Raw genomic sequence first — 22,113 nt, 5'->3', positions numbered from 1 at the left:
TGCTCCACGTCTGATCATTCCTAATGTTTCTTTTTTTATTTGTGTAAATGAGCTTTGCTGTTTGTCCTAATCTTAACAATCCTGCTTTGAGAATTCTAAGCATAAAACCATAAACCTAGTGTTGGAAGAAACCTCAGAGGCCAATCTCATCTAACCTCATTTTATAGATGAGGAAACAGATGCCCAAGGAGGTTATGTGACTTGCCCAAGGTCACACAGGTAGTAAATGTCAAAGAAAGAACATGAACATACTTCCTCTCATTCAAGAATCAAGGTTCTTTCTACTCTACCACACTGCTTCCAATCATTTCCAGTGCAGTAACAATGAAAATTAATCTGATAATTGATATATTCAAAATCTATGCATGCTTGCTTAGATAAATGAAATTCTAAATGATTCCATTTATTTTAGTATCAGTCAATAAGCATCTATTAAGCACCTAATATACATACCAGGCACTGTGCTAGTGATACAAAGACAGAAATGAAACAGTCCTTGTCTTTAGGGCCCTTTTACTCTCTTGGAATTCTGATACTAGTATATTTGTCTTACTTCTAACTTAGACTAGGTAGAACACTGACCAGTCATTGAAAGTATACATTTTCACTTACATAAATTGTCATTGCTGAGCTTTTATAGAAAATAACTATATTAGAAGCTTTCACATAACCATACTAACTTGATTTCTATATTAGAAATCATTATTTGAACTGTTTTCCTTATTTTAGGACAAATAATATAATATATTGTTGGAAATTTCTTTCAAGAACAATTAAGTAGATGAGGCATTGTTTGACATAAACAAGTCCATTATTTGTTTGTTTGTTTAACTTTGTGGTCAGGATTGTTCTAGATTATACTAGCTCATTCAGGAACTAAAATTTCTTTAGCTTTGGGGAGGAAAAGATAGACTAGCTCTAAACACTTTGAATCACATATACAGACTTTACTTCTCTTGCTTCATTAGTGGCTTTTCACATTTTAGCCTCTGTAAGTGACTAGATATTTCTCTTCACCAGCATGTTTGATGTCGGAGGACAGCGAGATGAACGTAGAAAATGGATCCAGTGTTTTAATGGTATGATTTGAAATTGATTCTCTTAAAAATAATTAAGATTTATTTTAATACCAAATGACCAAAGAAATAAGCTTTTACTTTATTTTTTCATAGCTTTTCTCTTGGAATAGACTTCTTTTTTTGTTATTTTCCCTCTGTCATATAACCTATTATACCTTTAGTGTCTTATTTATGGAGATCTGATTTTTGATAAAAGGAAAATGTATTTGTTAGTTGATCAAATCTTGGATATAGCATCATGTATAATGACTATTACCAATTCAATTGCTACTTTCATTAAAAAATAAATATAAAACTCCTGAGGTCATTTGTCTGAGGGCAGTTTGAGTCTCCCTAAAAGCAACAAACAAAACAAAATGCATATGTAACTGTTGTTCTAGTGCAGTTTGGAAGGCCAACCTGACTTAACAGTGTTTTAGGTAAACAGAGTCTGGAGGATTTTAGGGAAAGAACTGGCAGCACTATTATTATTACATTTCCTACTACCCAACATTCTAGCCATGTTAGATTAGCTCTACATTTGTCCAGGTACACTTTGAAAAAAGAGTTGGACTCATCTGTATTTAATGATCTCATATACTCAGTGGCAAAGGTGAGCTTTTAAGAAGCTAAGCTCTAATGACAGCATTGGGCATTGTGGAATAGAAGTTGACTTTTTTCCCAGATGAGTCATTTACAGATATTACTATACTGATTTAATGTTCCAGAAAAAACAACTATTCTAGGGCTTTGGAGTTTGTTTATCAAACTAATGGCAACTTAATCAGTTAAGGTAATAAAGGTAATATTTTGTAATCATTCAGGCATGCTAAGTAGATTATTTTAGGAAAGTAGAAGAGACCTCAGGTCATCTAGTATAACCCATAATTGAACAGGAATCTTCTCTACAACATACACAACAAAATGTTCTGCTTCTCCATAAAGACCTCTAGTGCTTGGGTACTCATTACTTCCTTGGGCAGCACATTCCACTTTGGAAAAATTTTAATTAAATGGCTTTTGTCGTGAGGACAAACTTCCCTGCAGTTTCTACCCATTTTTCCTAGTTCTGGGGTCCCCTAGTTCCAAGCAAAACAAGTGCTTTCTCTAGCACTTACCATGTCTTACCAGCACATGCCTTACACATGGTAAATACATAATGAATATCTAATGTTAAATGGACATTTGAATGTTTAAAGACCATTATCCTATTCCCCCAAAGCCTTCTCTTCTCTAAACATCCCAAATACCTTTAGTTAGTGCTCATATGACATGGTTTCAAGGTCTTTACTGTCCTATTTGCCTTCCTTGGGATTCATAGTAGGTTATCAGTGACTTTCCTAAAATGTAAAGTCCAGGACTGAATTTAGGATTCCAGATTATTGACTAAGGCACAGTAAAAGAGTAAGATTCTGTCCTCTCTCATTATGAATGGTATATATATATATATATATATATATATATATTAATGCAGCCCAAGACCACATTAGCTTTTTTTGGCTGCCCTATCACATTGTAAGGCAGTTAGGTGGTGCTGTAGATAGAGCACCAGGACTGGAGTCAGGAAGACCTGAATTCAAATCCTGTCTCAAACAGTTACTGTGTGACCCTGGGTAAGTTAATTAATTCTCTTTGCCTCAGTTTCCTCATCTGTAAAATGAGCTGGAAAAGGAAATGGCAAATCACTCCGGAATTGTTGCCACAAAATAAAACCAAACAAAAAAGGAAAAAAACAAATAGGATCACAAAGAGTTGGACACAACTGAATAACAACACTATAATAATCACACTATATAATGATACTATAAACTTGTATTTCACTAAAATTCCCAGGTCTGTTTTCATACTAAATGTTGTCAAGCTATATTCTTCCCTATCCTATATCTGTGTAATTTGTTTTGGTTTTTGTACTTAGGTGTAGAAATGTATATTTGTCCCTATAGGACTTAAGCCATTGTTCTTTCTAGTCTAACAAAAAATTTTTGGAACCACACTGTCATCCAGTGTGTGAACTGTTCCACCATTCTTCTTGTCATCTACAAATCTGATAAGTATGCCATCTGTGATTTAATATGAGTCATTGATAAAAATCTTGAACAGTACAGGGCCACTGGCAAATTCCTGAATCACTTCCAGGTCCATTATAGATCTTCCATATTAATACTGAACTAAATCACTGCTCCCTGTGTCCTTCCATTCAAAGATTTCTGAGTCCACCTAACTATATTACTACCTAATACCACAAGGATATCATAAGAGCCTTTGTCAAATACCTTGATAAAATTAGTTGTATGCCATGCCTACAGCATTTCCCTAATTTGTCCCACTGGTAATCTAATCATAACATGCAATTAGGTCAGTCTAAGCATATCCCATTCTTGAGGAACCCATGATAGCTCTCAATGATCACCATTTCCTTTAAGTGCCTATAAACCATACTAAACTCTAGACTTTTGCCAGGAATGGAAGCCAAGGTCACTTTGTCTATAGTTTGAAGAATCCACCTTCCCCTTTTTGAAAGTTGGGTTCGAATTTGTCTCTCTCCAGTCATATAGTATGTCTCCTATTCGCAACTTTTCAAGGATTACTGATAGAAAGTCAGCCAAATTATCAGCAAATTATTTCAGTACTTTAGGACAGAGGTGACAAACATGCAGCTTACAGACCCCGTCACCCAACACTCCAGAGTGTAGCCTGAACCAGAATATAATGTAATTTGAAAATATTTAATGAAACAAATAAAAATGCAACAAAACATAGATAACATTGATATATGGTTTTCTAAATCAACATTCAGCTCACTAGGATACTTATCTACAGTCTAGTGGCTCCTGTTTTCTATTTGAATTTAACACACTCCCTATTAAACATTTCAGTTCTATCTTTCTTGTCTTGTCCCAACAAACTAAGAAAGCTTGTTTTGTTTTCCTTGTTCATCACTAAACCTCAGTTTCTTACCAACCTTAGTGGAACTGAAAGTGTTCTTATAGGATAGCAGCACTCTTTTGTATTAATTATTAACTGAGGTTAGTTGCCCTTGTTTCCATTTTGAGAACATATCCTTATAAAATACAAGTTAGTTTTATAAATTCCCTGTCTCTTTTCCCCTTGTTATATCTTCCCTATGTTATTATCTCAGACAGCATTGCATCCTCTTTTATTCATGATCTTCATTTATATTTATATCATCAGAATTTTGTTTTTGAGAGCATCCCATCTCTTGAGATTTCCCTCTAGAATTTTAGGATGAGTTTCTACCTATTTCTGAACGCTGGAATCTTGTCTCATAGTCTCACTATCTCTTGCAAACCATATGTGTGGGTTTGTTTGCTCTGACAGATATCTGAATAGTTGAAGTGCCCTTATCACTATTATATCTTTTGCTACACTTATTATCTGTTTCCAGAACTCATTCACCATCTTGTTTTGGCCATGTAAACCATAGTATATTCCCATAATAGCACTTTCATTTCTCCCTCCATTGAATCTTACCTTATTTCTTCTACCACATTTCCCCTCTCTAGTATACAGATTTTCTCACATGATTTTCTCTTTTGATGTATAATACTATTTAGCTATGATTTCATTCTTGTTTAAAAGTTACTTCTATATATTTTGTTGTTATTGTTAGTTCCTTTTTCTAAAGCTTTTTGTCTGCTATGTTTTGCACGACTGAACATGCATAACACATTGAATTGCTTGAGTTCTTAAGCGGGGGATAGGGAGGAGGGAAGAGAATTTGGAACACAAAGTTTTAAAAATAGATGTTAGAATTTGTTTTAACATGTAAGGTGGGGGAAAATTATATATGTGTGTGTGTGTGTATATATATATATATGTATATGTATATATATGTGTGTGTGTATGTATATGTGTGTGTGTATATATATATATATATATATATATATATATATATATATATATATATATATATATATATATATATGTATGTATTTTTTTAAGTTACTTCTGGGGCAGCTAGGTGGCGCAGTGGATAGAGCACCAACCCTGGATTCAGGAGGACCTGAGTTCAAATCTGGCCTCAGACACTTGACACTAGCTGTGTGACCCTGTAACACTTAACCCTCATTGCCCTGCCCCCCCCCAAAAAAGTTACTTCTATAACACAGCTGATCACAAGATATTATTCTTTGTTCTCTGCCTGATTTGTGTTGTCATTTAATCTTTTTGTTTGGAAACAGCTGTTAAAACAGTTGCCACATTTCATGCCAAAAATGTATACATTTCAGGAGGATAGGATAATGATATGGTTGATAGAACTGAAGTAACCAGTTCTGTGGTAAAATGGAAGTAATTTCTTAAACTTTTTTTAGGAGAATAAGTATATTTAAAGACCTAACATGAGTGTGAAATTACACAGTAACATTTCCTGTCCACTATTATTAAACCTGAAAGAACTTCTTATGAAATGGTCTGAAATTTTTCTACGTTCAACAAAATCTCATCTTCCATATTACCAAATACATGTCTAGCCACATGTAATTAGATAATCAGTGAGCTACTAGAATAGTTTCACAACAAAAGACTATTCATTTCTTGAGTGCCTACTCAAAGCAATGCTAGGCATAAAGAAGGATACCTTCACAGAGAATATTCTAGTAGGAAAGATTTTATACAGATACAACATCCAGGTAAAATTTAATAAATCTCATAAAAGGAAATACAATAAAGTTATAAAAGTTTAGAGAAAGGATAGATTACTTCAAATTGTGGGGACATCATCAAAGGCTTCATAGAGAAGGCAACATTTTGGCTTGGTTCTTTAAGCATGATTAGACTTTCAATAGACAGAGCAAATGGAAGGACTTCAAGGCAGAGACAGCAATAAGCCATAGCACAGAAATAAGAAAGAGCCCAGGTATGTCATGTTTAATTGGGCTAGAATATAGGGCACATGATGTAGGAGGAGATAAAGTTGGAAAGGTAAGTTGAAGTCAGATCATAGGGTTCTTTTTAAATGCCATGATAAGGAACTTAGAATTTTTTTTGTTAATTCCTAATTAACATTTCTATATGGAAAGTAGAACAGAAAAAGAGGATTATACATGAAACCATGTACCTTAATCATATAAAACTTACCATCGAAGATTTTTACAAAGTGTCTACAAGAAAAATCATTCCTGGAAAGACACAGTGGTCTCTTCATAGATATAGTAATGAGTAGGTGTAGCTAAAGATTACTCCTATGTTAGTCATGTTCATTGATGAATGCATTTACCCTCTCATTATTTTTCTCCATTCGTCTTGCTTCATGATATTCTTTGTGTAACCCTATGTATTACCATTCAAAAAAGCATTCTAGGGATTTTTCCACAGAATGCAGCTTCTGTGGTCATAAATGTGTCTCTGAACAATCACTGGTATCGCCCTTCATACTCACTCCCCTTAAATGCATCCAACACAAAACACCACATGGTTCTGTTCCCCAAAGTATCTTTTCCTGAATAGTGATTTTAAATAGTGATTGTGTTCCATTCTCTTTTTCTCCTTTGAAAAACTTTTGTTCTTTCTTTATATCCCTTTTTTCCTTGCATGCTTTTAGCCACTCGTTCCAGCTTTCTTTGTAGTTCACTTCCATTTCTGTTCCATTCTTCCATCACTTTCTACTTCCATGTTTTTTAAAACTTTTTTGATTCTTATCCAGAAGTGACCATGATGTATTTTCAAATTCAGCCCATCTCCCTCTTGATTGGCACTCAAAATTAAAGCTTTCTTGGGAGTTTGTATATTGGAGTAATGATAATTCCTGTATTTCTCTTTATCTAGATGTGACTGCTATCATATTTGTGGTGGCCAGCAGTAGCTACAATATGGTTATACGAGAGGACAATCAGACCAATCGGCTTCAAGAAGCACTAAACCTCTTCAAGAGTATCTGGAACAACAGGTCCATGAACTGAATTATACTCATATAACCCAATGTCTCACTGCAACATTTAGATAACTAAGTTTTGTAAAGAATGATACTTCTGGGTTTGTTATAATTGCTTAGCCCTCATTTTATAACAGTCATTTCATTTAAGTATCAAATATCCCAGAGCCAGGGGTTTTAACCCTTTATGTGTCTGTCATGGACCCCATTAGCAATCTGATGATACCTATGGACCCCTTCTCCAAAGAATATTTTTAAATCATAAAATAAAATATGTAGTATTATAATGGAAACCAATTATACTGAAATACAATTCCCTAAATTTTTTTTAAACCCTGACATGCAGGACAATAGACTATAAATAAATCTGACAAAACTTAATTAATGCCTTAAAAATATATAATGTCATTTGCAATGAGCTTGAGGATACATAATATAAAATATTGCAGCTCTGTTCAAATGAGTATGTGATTTGAATAAATACATTTTATTTTTTTATTAATACCTGCCAGCTATCTAACAGTTTTTTGGGCTTCAATTTTTGGTAGGTGGCTACGGACCATTTCAGTAATTCTATTCCTGAATAAACAGGATTTATTAGCAGAGAAAGTTTTGGCAGGGAAATCTAAAATTGAGGACTACTTTCCAGAATTTGCTCGCTACACTACACCAGATGATGGTAAGGTTTTCTTCCTGAAGTTGATATTAGCTATTAGAAGGCTGTCAGTTTGACCAGTCATATGTATCCTAAAATTATGGGTTTTTTTGTGAGTCTGATTTTTAAACATCCATATTGGAAATATCAATAAAATTCTCAACAAAATTATTTTATATGTTTGTTAAATGTCACAAAACACTATTCAGTTAGACATAAAGAATATATCATGTTACCATCTTACTGTTGCAGTGTACAGATTATTGCCACATTTTGTTGGACTTCTGAAAGCTCCTATAATTCTTGAAGTGGTAACATTATAAACCAACTGACCATAGCTTTCAAGGGAGAGAGGGAGTACAGACTTGTGATTTGTTCAGGAAAGGAAAATCAGTATGTAATTTCCCTTTGCCAATACATATCAGTAATAAGTCTGTAATTTAGAGTCAGAATTAGTTGCTGGGTCACCTGGCAGTTAAGTGACTTATTCATGGTCACAAACATATATCAGATGTAAAACTGGCCACCCAGGTCTTCCTATCTCCAAGGACAGCTCTCTATCCACTGTACCATGCCGTCTCTAACTAGTCACAAACCTGGGATATAATGTTTCGCATATTTATTGCCAAAAATAATAATGATGTTAAGAAAATAAATAGGTGGGGCAGCTAGGTGGCACAGTGGGTAGAGCACTGGCCCTGGAGTCAGGAGGACCTGAGTTCAAATCTGGCCTCAGACACTTAATACTTACTAGCTGTATGACCTTAGGCAAATCACTTAACCCCAATTGCCTCACTTAAAAAAGAAAGAAAGAAAGAAAATAAATAGGTAACTCCTATGAGAAATAAAAAGGTAATAGTAACTTGGCCATATTGTGTTATAGAAAAATTACCTTGTGGTCATGCCTAAACATTTTATTTCCTTTGAAATTTTCTCGTCATTTTAGAAGAAATTGCTTATGTAATTTGTGGTCTGATAGATTTATGGACTTTAAGACCATAACTGCATTGAAACTGTTGCCTTACTATTATATGATTTGACAAGATTTTTTCCCCCCTTCAATTAGCAACACCTGAGCCTGGTGAGGATCCCAGAGTTACAAGGGCCAAGTATTTTATTAGGGATGAATTTCTTGTAAGTATGGTATTTTTATTTGTGTAATTTAAATTTCAGAACAAAATTTTGTCTTTGGTAAATCACTACCCCAGTGTTTAGCTTTATTTTCTTAATATATAATATGGTCTTAGTAGGCTATGTTTTATTTACAGCTGAATAGAGTAGATACAGCTAAGTGGCCATAATAGTACTTCTAGTAAAGAAAGTGTTTGCCCTATAGATTACTTAATTAGACTGCTGTTTCTTTGGGCAATTATGAATCTAATAAACTGCTATTTAATGTGAATGGGTTTGTTTGGGGTTGGGGGCTTTGTTTACAAAGATGCAATGCAAATTTCTAGTGAAATTTTCTCATGGTTTTACAGTGGGAATTACTATAACAAATTTTATAAGTGACATGATTCATATTTCTAGAAACAGTATCTGAAGTAAAAAGTTTTATTAAGTTTTTTTTTATTAAGTTTTATTAAGGCCCTTGGATGGAAGTTACTATCTAAGGGGACAATGAAACATAAAAACTGTATAAAGTAAAACCAGTTCTCAATTATCAGTAATCACCAAGGGGAGAAATTGCCAGAGATACTTGAAAACAGTGACTACACCAGAACTTACATCTGCTTGCTTTAAGAATATGCTAAACTAATTTTTATACTTGAAGGGGTTGGTGATCTCATTTATTTGGACTCTTCCACCACTAATGCATATCACAGCTTGTTCATGACTTCTCATCCTGTGCAATTCTTGTCTGTGCTCTTATATATCTTGTGATTTCTACTCCCTTCTACTTCCAGCAGATTTGCCTATCTAATTAAATTTCTTATAGGCTATTATTAAAGTTCGCTTGTATTTCCTGTTTGTGTACTGACTGAAGATAGGAGCAAACAGTGCAAAAGCATGTTAACTGATAGTCTAGATAAGAATCTATCTTATGTGTGTGTTATATATATGTGTGTGTGTTTCTGTGTGTGAACAAAAGTTGATTGTATATGAAAGTTGACTGTATATGTTCCTACACTACCATGTAATATCATGCATTGATTTGTCTCTTGATTTATTCTTTGAGATTAGAATTCACTATCTATTGTTTGTTCTGTCCCCAATGGAAGCTTTCAGAAATATCAAACTTCTTATTGCTCAAACATTTTCATTGCTGCATAAAGTCACAGAAGATTAATGTATTTTCCTGATATAATCTTGTTTATTCCTCCAGAGAATCAGCACAGCAAGTGGAGATGGAAGGCACTACTGCTACCCCCACTTCACATGTGCAGTGGATACAGAAAACATCAGAAGGGTTTTCAATGACTGTCGGGACATTATTCAACGGATGCACCTTCGTCAATATGAGTTATTGTGATGGAGAGCACTTTTCCCTGTGTTTTGGACTCCTTAATGCTCATGTTAAAACAAAACAAAGCAAAACACAAAACAAATATTTGCCCATATAGGGTAGAAGAGAATTGATGCAGTCACCCTCCAATTTGCACCCTCGCCTTTTTTCCTTGCTGGACAATAGCAGACTTTTAGCTTGCTTCTGTCTCCCTTGGACAGTTTTTAAACGGCCAGCCAAATAGGCTATTTCCACCTGGGTCCCTAACATTATTACCGGCAACAGAATCAAATAGCAAATAAAGCCCTGAATGTGTGAAGCATCATAAAGGATTGGGGAATAATAAAAATGAAAACATACATACATACACACACATACATACACACATACATATGTGTACACACATATGGAGAGAGAAATGTTTGGTAATGTAACACCATTATGGGCAAACTCATATTACCCATGATTTCAACTTTTTATCCATTCACTGCATCAGATGAGAGAAGGTGCCAAGTTACAGACCAAGTTTGAAGAAAGACTCCCAAGTTTGGTTCTCTTTGACTGTAATGTGGCTTTGAACAGAAATACTGACAATTCTACAGCAGACCTAGTGCAAAAACTTACTGCTACCTTTCAAAAGGGTATTTTTTAATCCAGCTTTGGTGGTCTTAGGACAACCTCGGACATTATTATTTGAACTGCATACAGCCTGTGATTGCAGAGAGCTCACCACACACTGTTTTTGGTTTGTCCACTGATGATCCTGTCTGCTATATATAAAAATCATTAACTGGACAGTTGTCCTCACAGGTTTTTTTTTTCCTCCCCTTCTTATTTCTTCTCTTTTCCTCCCTTCTCCTCATTTTTTTTTTATTTTACTGCTGGATTATTATTCTTGTACAGACTGTAAAATGTATTATTTTGTACAACTTTACTGAAAAAAATAACTTGTAGAAGATCTTTGTGCCTTGATTATGGCTGTACCTGTAAAATGAGCTAAGATGTAAGTATGTTTGATTGCGCTGTACAGCTTTGTCAACCCTATCGGCAGCATTAGCTCATGGTAGGGAAATTTATCTGTAGTTTAGTTTTTTCTGGTTTATAAAAGAAGGAAAAATACTGTTTAGTTTTAAAAAAGTACAAATTGTGCAAACTTAACCACTTTAAAAGTGAGGTCTTCAACAAGTGACCAGATGTCGCAGCATCATGCTTTTTAATTTTAGCTTTAACTCATTTAAATCTCTATCCAAATGCAAAACATGGCTTGTTTCTACATAAACCAAATTTTGCTACAAATTATAAATGTTAGTCTTTGGTCATTCATAGTCCTTTTTGCAAAAACAAAAAACAAAAAAAAGAAAAAAACACATAGGCATTGTGCAGGTATGGTGACCCTCTGTAGACTGGGCAGAATCCCCACCAACCTCCACTAGACTGAGTGGGCAAAATACTATAAAAATGACAAGGTGTGCACAGCCCTTGTATTTGGCCACTGAATTCCAGTTGCAAATGACATTTTTATTTCTCTTTTAATAAAGAGATACCTTAGAAACATTTGTTTTTATATTAACTATATAAGTAGCTTAAAAGTGAAAAGATGTGTGGATTTTTCTTAAACTTGAATAATTTATGCAAATTATATGCTTAGAACAACGTGGTACAGTAAAAAGAAAAAAGAGCAAAAATCACTGTAGCAATAAGAAAGCATGTAATTTTAGTAACTACTACACTGCTTTATATTTTATACCTAGGTGTTTTATGTCTCTGTGAGTGTTACTTTTTCATGTGTCTAAACCTTCATGTACAATCTGTACAGTCAAGAATTACAGTTGTAATATCAGATTTAGAACAGTGTTAGCCTATATTACTTAAAAAACCCCAACAAACCCAAACCAATCTGGATTTTAATGAAGTAAATTTAAAATTTGCCTCTTCACTGACACTAGATTTTTCACCAATAGTTGCTTTGGGGAAGAAATTCAGGTTACATGAAAATTTGGTTGCAATCAATGTTTATATGAATAGACTTGCAACAGGTACTAAATACTGGTTTTCAGAAGCCTGTTGTTTAAGAATTATCGCCATTTAAAGTGGTATGGTTTTTGTTGCTTTCGTTTCTAAACTTCTGTCCCAATCCAGTTCCATCTGGATTTGGTAGTGTTTGTCTTGACTCCTTTTTTACCCAAGTAATGAATTTTGGAAATCTTCAGGGCAAAGATAAATACTTTTGGAAAATTGCCCCAATCTATGCGTGTGATAGCTGATGTGCTTTGAAAAGTTGTTTGCGTAGTTTATAAGTTCAAGGAAAAGCTGCTGCATGAACCTCTAAAGTGACAGAAGATCTTGATGTATGGTATTGTTGTGTACTAAAGAACGTATCCAGTGCCTGTAGTTTTTAACAATTAGGGAAACTTAATAGGCAGAAGTGGGACCTTAGAGGAAAATAAAAAATAAGCCTTAATTTTTGTTACCACAGCCAAAAATCTTGAATCATAGTGCCAAACTTTTTAAAACTTTATTTAAGTGTTAAGGGTATACAAAGTGTTGAAGGTATGTTCAAATTTCTGAAAAGGCAACAAAGTTAAATCATGTCTATGGCTAATGATGAAATATGAGGAAAGACAAACTGAAAGACTTGATGAACCATCATTTCCCAAATGGTTAAGAAGGAGAGTACCTATCAAAGAAATACCCACAACATGTGAGATTGAAAATTTTTTTAAAAGAAACCTTTGTAGGCGAATCTTAACACTAAATAATATAATGTTTATTTACAAAATGCTTTCCCCACTCCCCATTTTTGTGTAAAGAAAGGCATATTTTCCAAACAAAAGGTATGGATTGTATGATTGTATACTGTTGGTTTTTTTAATCAGTCATGCAGTTTGTAGACCTAGTCACACAAGCCTTTTAAAAGTAATTCTTCTTTTTTATTACTCTGCCCCCCAAAAGGTGAATCTTTAAAACTTATTCTTTAGCAACTTGGTGGGGGGTTTCTTTCACAAATTTTGTGACCATCATTTTGCTAATACCACATTTGAACCATTCCACTCTAACACTTTCCCATATTTTCTTAGTCCTAGCCTTGTTTTCTATTTATTTATTTTTAATTTCTTATTCTCATAATCAAGAACCTTTACCTTTCTGTCTCATCCCCCATTTGGGAATCTTTGACCTTACAAACAAGAGTTTACTCATTCTATTCAGTATTCATGATGCTGAAGTGTAAGATACCTGCAAATGTAAACACTACCACTTTTAATAATAATAAAAAATACAGTTTATAGGGATACATTTGCATTGCAATAGTTGAAGGTTGTCAGCATTTCCATGATAAATCCATAGGTGGTCTGTCTATATCTTGGCACTTAATATTTTTCCCCAAGCCAAAACTTAGTTAATACAAAACCTTGGCTCAGGAGTCATTTGTTTTTGTTTTGTATTTTGGGATAGGGAATGAATACCAATTTTCAGCCAAAACTGTTGGTTCGGTTTTAAGTTATACAACTGTTTTGTTTAGGGGTTGGTTTAAAAAATAATAACCATAATAATAATAATAATAATAATAATAATAATAATAATAATAATTACTGGTTCCAAGTTGCTTTTTGACACTTGTATAACTCAAAAACGGTTTTGTTTTTAGGGGGAAAAATGACACTTGGCAAACAATTACCTATAAATATGATCTGATCACTTTTGGGTATTTTTTGTGAAATAACAATAAATGGTAGAGATGTTGTGGTTTCAAAATCAGCTACTGTCATTTGCAGTAACTTATTTCAGCCAAAATATCTGAGGGTCTTTTACAATGTGATTTTAGATGTGTGTTAGAAATCACAGTGCTATGTCAGACAAATGGTTGTCTTTTCATACGTTCATTAAGAGAGAAAAAGAATTCGTGGCTTAAGAAGAAGCACTTCCATTATTGACCCAGGGAGCTCAAACTCAACTTCCCAAAATGTAGCCATTGGCTCTCTTAATGTGACAAAACAGGAATTATTGCTAATGTTATTTAAACAATTAAAATTGCATATATTTTCAAAAATATTTTGGTAAGAAACTTTTAGCTATGTTCTGCCCAGAATAAAAATTTAGAAGCCTTAAATTTGTTCACTAAAACACAATGAATTACTCAGCTAAGTGTCGCTCTTTTCATCATAGTGGAATGATAATTATAGATAAAAAATTTCGAGTGACTATTTAAGTTGAACAATGTCTATGTTCACACTTAGAAAAATAGGCCCATATATTAAATCACTAGAAAATAAGTTTTGGATTAAATACATAGTATTTGCATTTTATAATTTTATGATGTTTGGCTGAAAAGTGAAAATGCTTATGTGGGTATACAGTTTGAAGATTTGAGATCTTGCACATTTTGCTTTACTCTTAATCAAAATAGTTCATGTTTCTTTAGGACTTTGAAATACACAAAAATCATAATAATTTAAGGTTTATGATGTTAGATACGACATTTTCTTTTGGATTCAAATCACAAAGCAAATTCTTAAGTTGTATAGTCATAGATTCATAGACCAGTGTCAATATTTTGAGGGGGACCATTAAGCTGTAGATGTCTGAGACAACATTTCAGAGAAAAAAATTGGCTCTTTTCACATATAACATATTTTTAAAACTGAGCATGGTATACAGCCCATTAAATACTGGTTTAAAAATTTTGGTACTGGACTCTCTGCCTTGATGGTGTCATCAAATACAGTAAATTCTTAATAAAATAACCCAATGGTTATATATACAGTCAGAAAAATACTCTGTAAGATGTACTTTCAAAAACATTTTTGGATAACACTAAGAATAGCTTTTTATGACTATTAATCATTATGTGGGTATATTATAGGGTTGGTACACTATTAAAAGAAAGTAGACTGGAATTCCATTTATATAGCTTAGTGAATCCTAGATTGTACTCCATTTTCCTTAATTTGGAAAGTAGCATATTGTATTTAAGGAATGGAGGAACAAGCAGAAAGACGTAAGTGGTTTTATAGGACACTTGGGCTATGATTTTTTTTTTAAAGTTATGGATCTTTGATACAGCCTTAAGATCATTTATATGGTATATCCTACATAGTTTCTGTGGGAATTCTAACATCAGTTGTTTTTATTGTTTCCACTTGAGAACTGCCTCCAATTTGCTGATTAATTTAACTGTTATAATAAATATGTCATGTTGGGGATCTATGGGGCTTATGCTATAGACACTGAAGAACCAAATTTGTCTGAACTAATTCTTAAGGTCGTTTCATCACCCCCATTTTTTCCTGGTTTATTTTATTTGAAATGTCTAGATTTCTGTGGATAATAGATTTCGTACAAAATCTAATGCAGTGGTTCTTGTTTTGCATCATGAACCCCTTTGGCAGTCTGGTGAAGCCTGTGGACTCCTCACAATAATGTTTTTAAATGCCAAAAATAAAATACGTAGATTTTTTAAAAATCAATTACATTGAGATACAGGTATGAAAATATTTTTTTAGTTAGGTTCACAGATGCCAGATTAAGAATCCCTAATTTAAGGTCAAAAACCACTAAGTATTCATAGAAGACAACCTGATAAAGGCGTTTTTGGTTTTCCTTTAAGGGGGGAAAAAGTGGGTGTGAATGAAAATTCATCAACAAACATTTTCACATGGGATTTTCAGAAAATTATGAAAATACAAATTGTAGCCATTCTAGGGATCCACAGAATACAATTTAAAGGAGAGGATATAATGATATCCTTGACAAATCTGCACATAGTCTTCCAATAGGGTCAGGACACAGGTCTAGAGTTGTTGGCTTTACCTGTTCTAACATAGTAACGGTCTTTGAGAAATTTAGATTTGTTATGGGAACCAATTTTTCTAGCTTGATTAGTGCTACATTGGTCAACATGTAAATTACCAACATGTTTCAATTTTATTAGGGAATTGATGGAGGTACTTCTATGTTTCTTGCATACTTTCCTATTTTTATTAAATGATCTGTAGTAAAGAAACAACAGACCAAGTGTTATAAAAACAGGACAAGAGCTGTGGAAGAACAAAGTTGAAAACTACAAGTAAAATGATTCTACTGTTTTCCTGGATAAAAGGAAATAATTGATGAAGATGGGAGGAAAGGGGGAGACCCTCCCCAAGGTTAGTTGTTCCTATTTTGTATCACTGGGAAAATACCCAAAGGAAAATGGGGACAAGACATTAAAAATTGAATTTCTATAATGTGATTACAAAAAAGAAAATGTACACTTGTACTAGTTAGAAAACACTGCAGTAAAGGTTGAGCATTCTTTTGCATTATTCCCCCTTCACTTATTCTCTGATCATTTTATATTTACCATAATGTTTTGCATAACATTGGAGGAAAGGAGTTTCCATAATGATGCTACTGGAAATTAGAGTAACTTGTCAGTGAAAGCACTATTATGTTCTTTAGTGTTCTGAATATAATGTTTATGAATATAATTTAATATCACTTAGCAAACATTTTGAAAAGCCATTAAAATAACATTGTTTTGTAATCAGTAGCTACTCAAGCCTTTCCCTTTATTTTGTCTTCACTTCCCAATTAGTGTCTGTGCTGCAGAGTCCAAAATGACAAAATTCTTTTTGTTACAACTATCAAGGCCAAAAAATTATGTTCTAGGGCTTTGGGAATCTACAACCAGATCTTATTATAATGATGACTTTTTTCTTTACTACAGATTAAATTTCTTAGGGCCAGATTGCTTTTAAGTGATCAAGGAGGTGGTGTTGATCTAAATAAAACTGGTGAGGTGAAAATGGAAAATTGGACCAAAAGGAAGAGTAAATTTCAAGGAAATAATAGAATAGCCTTTCCTTCTCAAATGAGAAATTATTTTCAGTAGGAACATTTAGAGATTCCTATTTGTCATATACATGTCATATGCAAAAACTATTGAATCCCTCCCCCTGAAAAAAGGAGAATACTTTAGTTGTTAGAAGCTTTAAAATATAGCTTAAATTTAGATAAGTATCTTTAATACCATTATAACAAAGTATTAAACCTTTAAAACATAAAATGATGGGTCATAGAAGAATCTTATTGGGAAATTACCCGATTTATAGTGCTATATTTCTTCAAATTGAAATAGTAAGCATTTTCATTAGAAATTACCTTTTTATGATAGGTTCACATACTTTTATACCAGTTTGAGCAATAAAGTAAAGCTGCATTGTTATTTTAACCTTTGCCTTAAAACATTTTTTTAAAAAAATATTGATGTCTAGAAAACCTTATGAACTGCCTTTTTTGATATAAAGATGAAGATTCATTCAACTATGGTCAGACTATGTCATGAAACCCCTTTTCCCAGCTTTCTTCCAGGAAATCATTTAGGAAATAAAAGCTTTTAGTGTTGTTCATTTAATCTATAAAAAAGTAAAAGTATTTCATGATGCCATAACAATTAGAATAAAGAAATTAATATATGCAAAAATACAAGTTAATATTTTTTGAGTTTGGAATGGTCTCAAGTTTGGAGTTCTTTTGTGAACTGTTACATACAAGGCTAAATCAAACTTGAGGGTTTTCCTGATACACAGATCAATTGGTTTGGGCCAAGGAGGTGAAAAAAAATCATTCAGATGATTTCTCATTAACCTGAACTGTGATATTTAATTGTTTAAATGTCAGTACTTCTCAAATTGAGACATTTAAATGAGTTTATTTTTACCTTTCATTGATGGATTTTGTTTTCCCTGGTTCAGCATCTTGGTAAAATTAAATATATGTATCATGCTAGACTTTGTTTTCTCACATGTTTAGTTTTCCCTGTAAAACTATGAATGAATTGTTTTTCACTTTGATAGAGACATTTCAAAATAGCATTGCATGTAGGTTAATTTAATTTTATGTCTGTTAGTATCCTTGGTTAAAGTGAAAAAATATAAAACTAGTCATTGTGTTTTATATATTTTGGAGCCAGATCTCATACCTCTACTAATGTCTTAAAAGTTTTGTTTTGTTCTTGAGAAGAATTAAATTAACACATATTTAGAACAGTTATGTTATTTTTAATATATTCCTGAGCTGCTTAAGTTAAACAAAACAGCAGAATGGAAAAAAATAATATAAGTAGGCTTTCTGTATTGGTATGTGTCATTATGTAAGGACTTACCAAATCCATTAGATTTACTTGAATGAGTTTGGAGATTAAAGAGTTGTAAAAATCAGTATGTTTAATTAGGATTTTGGCATTATTGTGAATTAATCTGGACCACTGATATAAAATAGGATCCTCTGTGTGGCTTTTAGATGTTGGTTCTTTTCTTGACCTGAATACCACTGTGCATGGTGTCTTTGTGTAATTGTGTTTGGAATACGGCCTTCTCTTTTATTAATACATGCTAATAGGGCTGCTGCTTTACCTGTGTTGTCAGTGCTAAATAAGTACCATGACTATAGTTTGGTATAGACATCAAGTTCTTTGCTTTCATGACTCCTAAAAGATATCAATACCAAAATATAATCCTTAAAAATCAGAGGCCTGAGCTAGATACAGGGCTAAAAATCTGCATGAGTATCATCCCAAAATTTGGTTTGCAAATAGGTTATCAAATATTCATAAAAGTGTCACAAAAATCTTGGAGAAGGTACCTCAGATACCACCCAATTTAACGTATTCTTGGAAAGATTTGGATACAACACATTCAGTCTTTGCTTGGAGACTTAAAATAAGTTGGGGGAAGGAGATTGGGGAAGATAGTGGAGAAGTACCACCTTCTATGGCAGCTTATTTCAATTTTGGCTGGTTCTAATTGTTAGGGGTGGGGTGGGTTGTTTGTTTTTATTTCAAACCTAAATTTGACTACAACTTCCATTCAATATTCTTACTTCTGTCACACAAAGTGTCAGTTAAAAAAGCTTTCATCTCAAAAGATTCTTAGCACTGTTTCTAGCTTTATCAAAGCAATTCCCCCAAAAGATATTTTAAAAAGTGTTCTCATAGAAGGCATCTACTCACCATTATTTACAGTGTACAAAATACTATGCTAAAACAAATTCTTTGCACAATAAGGCAAGTCTAATTAGATTTTATGACCTTATATCTGCTTTCATTAAATATTTCTCCCTTTAAAAAAAAAAAGATTGAAAGAAGTGGTCATTAGGCAACCAGCCAGAGGAATTTGAATTTAATGTTTCAATTTAAAATGTTGTACGTCTTATTTTGGCTACCAATTTGTACCCCAGAATCCCTTAAAATTCTAGCAGAATTTCAGCTCTAATGAGGTGCTACAAGATAAATCTCCTTATATTCTGTCATCACATCTTTAGATGGATAATTTCAACATAACTCTTGGTATATGTTGAAAGGTTGAATTATGTGTCTGGTAAGTCTAAAAACAGCTTATTCTATCAGTAGCACTGTTTACTCTGGAGAAATGACATATAAGTATGATCAGCATAAATATGACTATCCTATGTTTTTTAGTTTTTTGTAATCTGCATCAATGAAAGGAGTATATTGATAAAAAAGATCACAGTGTTTGAAGTTCTGGAGTAATAACTCAAAAGTTTATTTTTCATGGAAATTACAGTTCAAGTAGAATTTTTCTTACAGAAGAAACTTTTTTAGAATTTGTTATGCATTGGGGCAGCTAGGTGGCACATTGGATAAAGCACCAGCCCTGGATTCAGGAGGATCTGAGTTCAAATCCAGCCTCAGACACTTGACGCTTACTAGCTGTGTGACCTTGGCCAAGTCACAACCCTCATTGCCCCACCCAAAAAAGTTGTTGTGCATTGCAAATTATACAAGTTAATTTAGGTACTCTATGTAATTCTCACTACAAATTGATAGATCTGAAAATGTCTATAATTTTCTATCATTTTTATGTCAATTACCTACAGCAAACGTTCCAAACCCTCCTATCACACACCTCCTAATATTTTCTCTCTCAAAGGACCTCACCTTCTGCTTTGGAGAAAATCAGGCCCATCCTTCATCACTTCCCAAGATTCCCCCTCTAAACTATAATACCCCTCAATATCATCCCTATTCTCTCATTGCTTTTGTCTCTAGTAAAGAGGGTGGCCTTTGTCAAGTCCAGCTTTGCCCTTGTGCTTTTGATCTCATCCCACTCATTCTGTCTTTTCCAGGAGACTACCCCTTCAGTTATACCTTTTGTATGATCATAAACATCTTGTCTTGTATTTACTGGTTCCTTCTCTAGTGCCTACAAACCCTACTCAAGTCCTCTTCCCCCACCCTTAAAAATTCTTCATTTAATACTATCTCCTACCTATTATCCTACACCTTGCCTTCCTTTCAAAGCCAAGCTCCTAAAAAAGCCATCTATTTTTTTGCTTCTTCTCCCTCTTTGCTACTCAGCCTCTTGCAAACTTAACCTCCCTCCTTATTTTGAACTGAAATTGCTTTCTATTAGCAACTAAGAGGATATGTAAATCTAAAGGTCTTTCTTAGTGCTCATCCTTCTTGACAGTGATCACCCTCACCTCCTGGATACTCTCTCTTTCAGCTCTATACACTCATCTTTTTTTTTTTTTTTGGTGAGGCAATTGGGGTAAGTGACTTGCCCAGGGTCACACAGCTAGTAAGCATCAAGGGTCTAAGGCCGGATTTGAACTCAGGTCCTCCTGAATCCAGGGCTGGTGCTCTATCCACTGTGCCACTTAGCTGCCCCCTCTATACACTCATCTTTTTGATTCTCTTCTTGTCTGCCCACACTTCCTTTGCAGGCTTATCCCAGTGTTCTATCTAACTCCATGCATAGTTGTCCCCAGGCCCTCCTCTCTTCTCTCAATGATCTCATCAGTTCTCAGGAATTAAAGATTATCATCTTTATTAATGTGACTCCTAGCCCTACCCAGTCTCTCTCCAAAACTCCAGATCTGCATCACTAAGTGCCTGTTAAATATCTCTACCTGGATATCTTATATGCGTCTCAAAATCAAAATGTCTACATTAGAACTCATTATCTTCCCTCCCTTTATCCCCCTCAAAAATGTTGTATTTCTGTTGGAGGCATTCTTCCCAGTAAACTAAGTTCACAAACTCAGTCATCTTCAATTCTTCCCTTTCCCTTATCTTCTATATATAATGATTTGCCAAATCTGGTCTTTTCTATGTCTAACTCATCCTTCATCTATCCCCTTTTCCCTATACATGTGGTCACCACTCTAGTTCAGACCCTCATCACCTCTCCCTTGATCAATTCAATAGCCACCTAAATGAATTCACAGCTTCCAATCTCTCCTCTATCCGTTCTACCGTCCACATAGCTGCCAAAATAATATTCCTAAAGCACATAACATACCACCCCCCTGCTTAAGAATATTCAATGGTTACCTGTTGCCTCTAGTACAAAAGGCAAAATCCTGACCTTGGCATTAAAAGGTGTTTATACAATCTGATGCCAGTTTACCTTTCCAGGCTTGTTTCACAGTACTCTTCAGCTGATCTACATTTTAGCAGTTTCCCAAACTTGGAATTGTCTCCCACCTGCTTTCCTTTGCAGAGGTTTGTTCCCCTTCCTACAGGCATTCTCCACTCCACTAGGATCAGAGAATTTTCATGTCACACTTTGTATAGGAAATCTTTCTTCATCCCTCTAAATCAGGGCTTCTTAAACTTTTTCCACTCAGGACCCCTTTTTGTTCGACCCCAGGTATATAGGTATAAAAAATAAGTATACATAACCTTTTACTGTTGTCAAATTTTTCTCAACCTACAGTTTAAGAAGCCTTGCTCTAAATGTTAGTGCCTTCTTTCTCCCCCAAATTATCTTGTGTTTACTTCTCCATTTATATATTCCATTCTCCCATCAAAATGGAAGCTCCATAAGTACATGGACTAGTTTTCATTTTTAAATGTACCTAACAAAAGGAGTTATCTTTTTTTGTTGTTGTTGGTTGAATTGTATTGGATGAAATCCAAACTTGCTAAACCCCTGAAATTCAATTTTGAAAGATTAGGAATTTGATATTCGATTCAAAATATGTAAGTCAAGGGGCAGCTAGGTGCTGCAGTGGATAGAGAGCACTGGCCCTGGAGTCAGGAGGACCTGAGTTCAAA

The 22,113-nt window shown here is 33.9% G+C and overlaps 1 protein-coding gene across 1 annotated transcript in view; it reads left to right on the top strand.

The window, feature by feature from the left end:
* The window catches only part of GNAS (GNAS complex locus), a 316,026-nt gene extending 304,422 nt beyond the window's left edge, over window positions 1-11,604 (top strand). Inside the window, 5 exon segments of the mRNA XM_043990078.1 lie at window positions 1,021-1,079; window positions 6,846-6,966; window positions 7,500-7,630; window positions 8,673-8,740; window positions 9,933-11,604. Of these exon segments, the coding sequence (XP_043846013.1) occupies window positions 1,021-1,079; window positions 6,846-6,966; window positions 7,500-7,630; window positions 8,673-8,740; window positions 9,933-10,079 (526 nt within the window). The 3' untranslated portion in view covers window positions 10,080-11,604.
* Window positions 11,605-22,113: the final 10,509 nt, after the last annotated feature.

Source organism: Dromiciops gliroides, chromosome 2 (genome assembly GCF_019393635.1).
Source record: "Dromiciops gliroides isolate mDroGli1 chromosome 2, mDroGli1.pri, whole genome shotgun sequence".
Lineage (NCBI taxonomy): Eukaryota > Metazoa > Chordata > Mammalia > Microbiotheria > Microbiotheriidae > Dromiciops > Dromiciops gliroides.
This window is presented reverse-complemented; position numbering and strand designations above follow the sequence as displayed.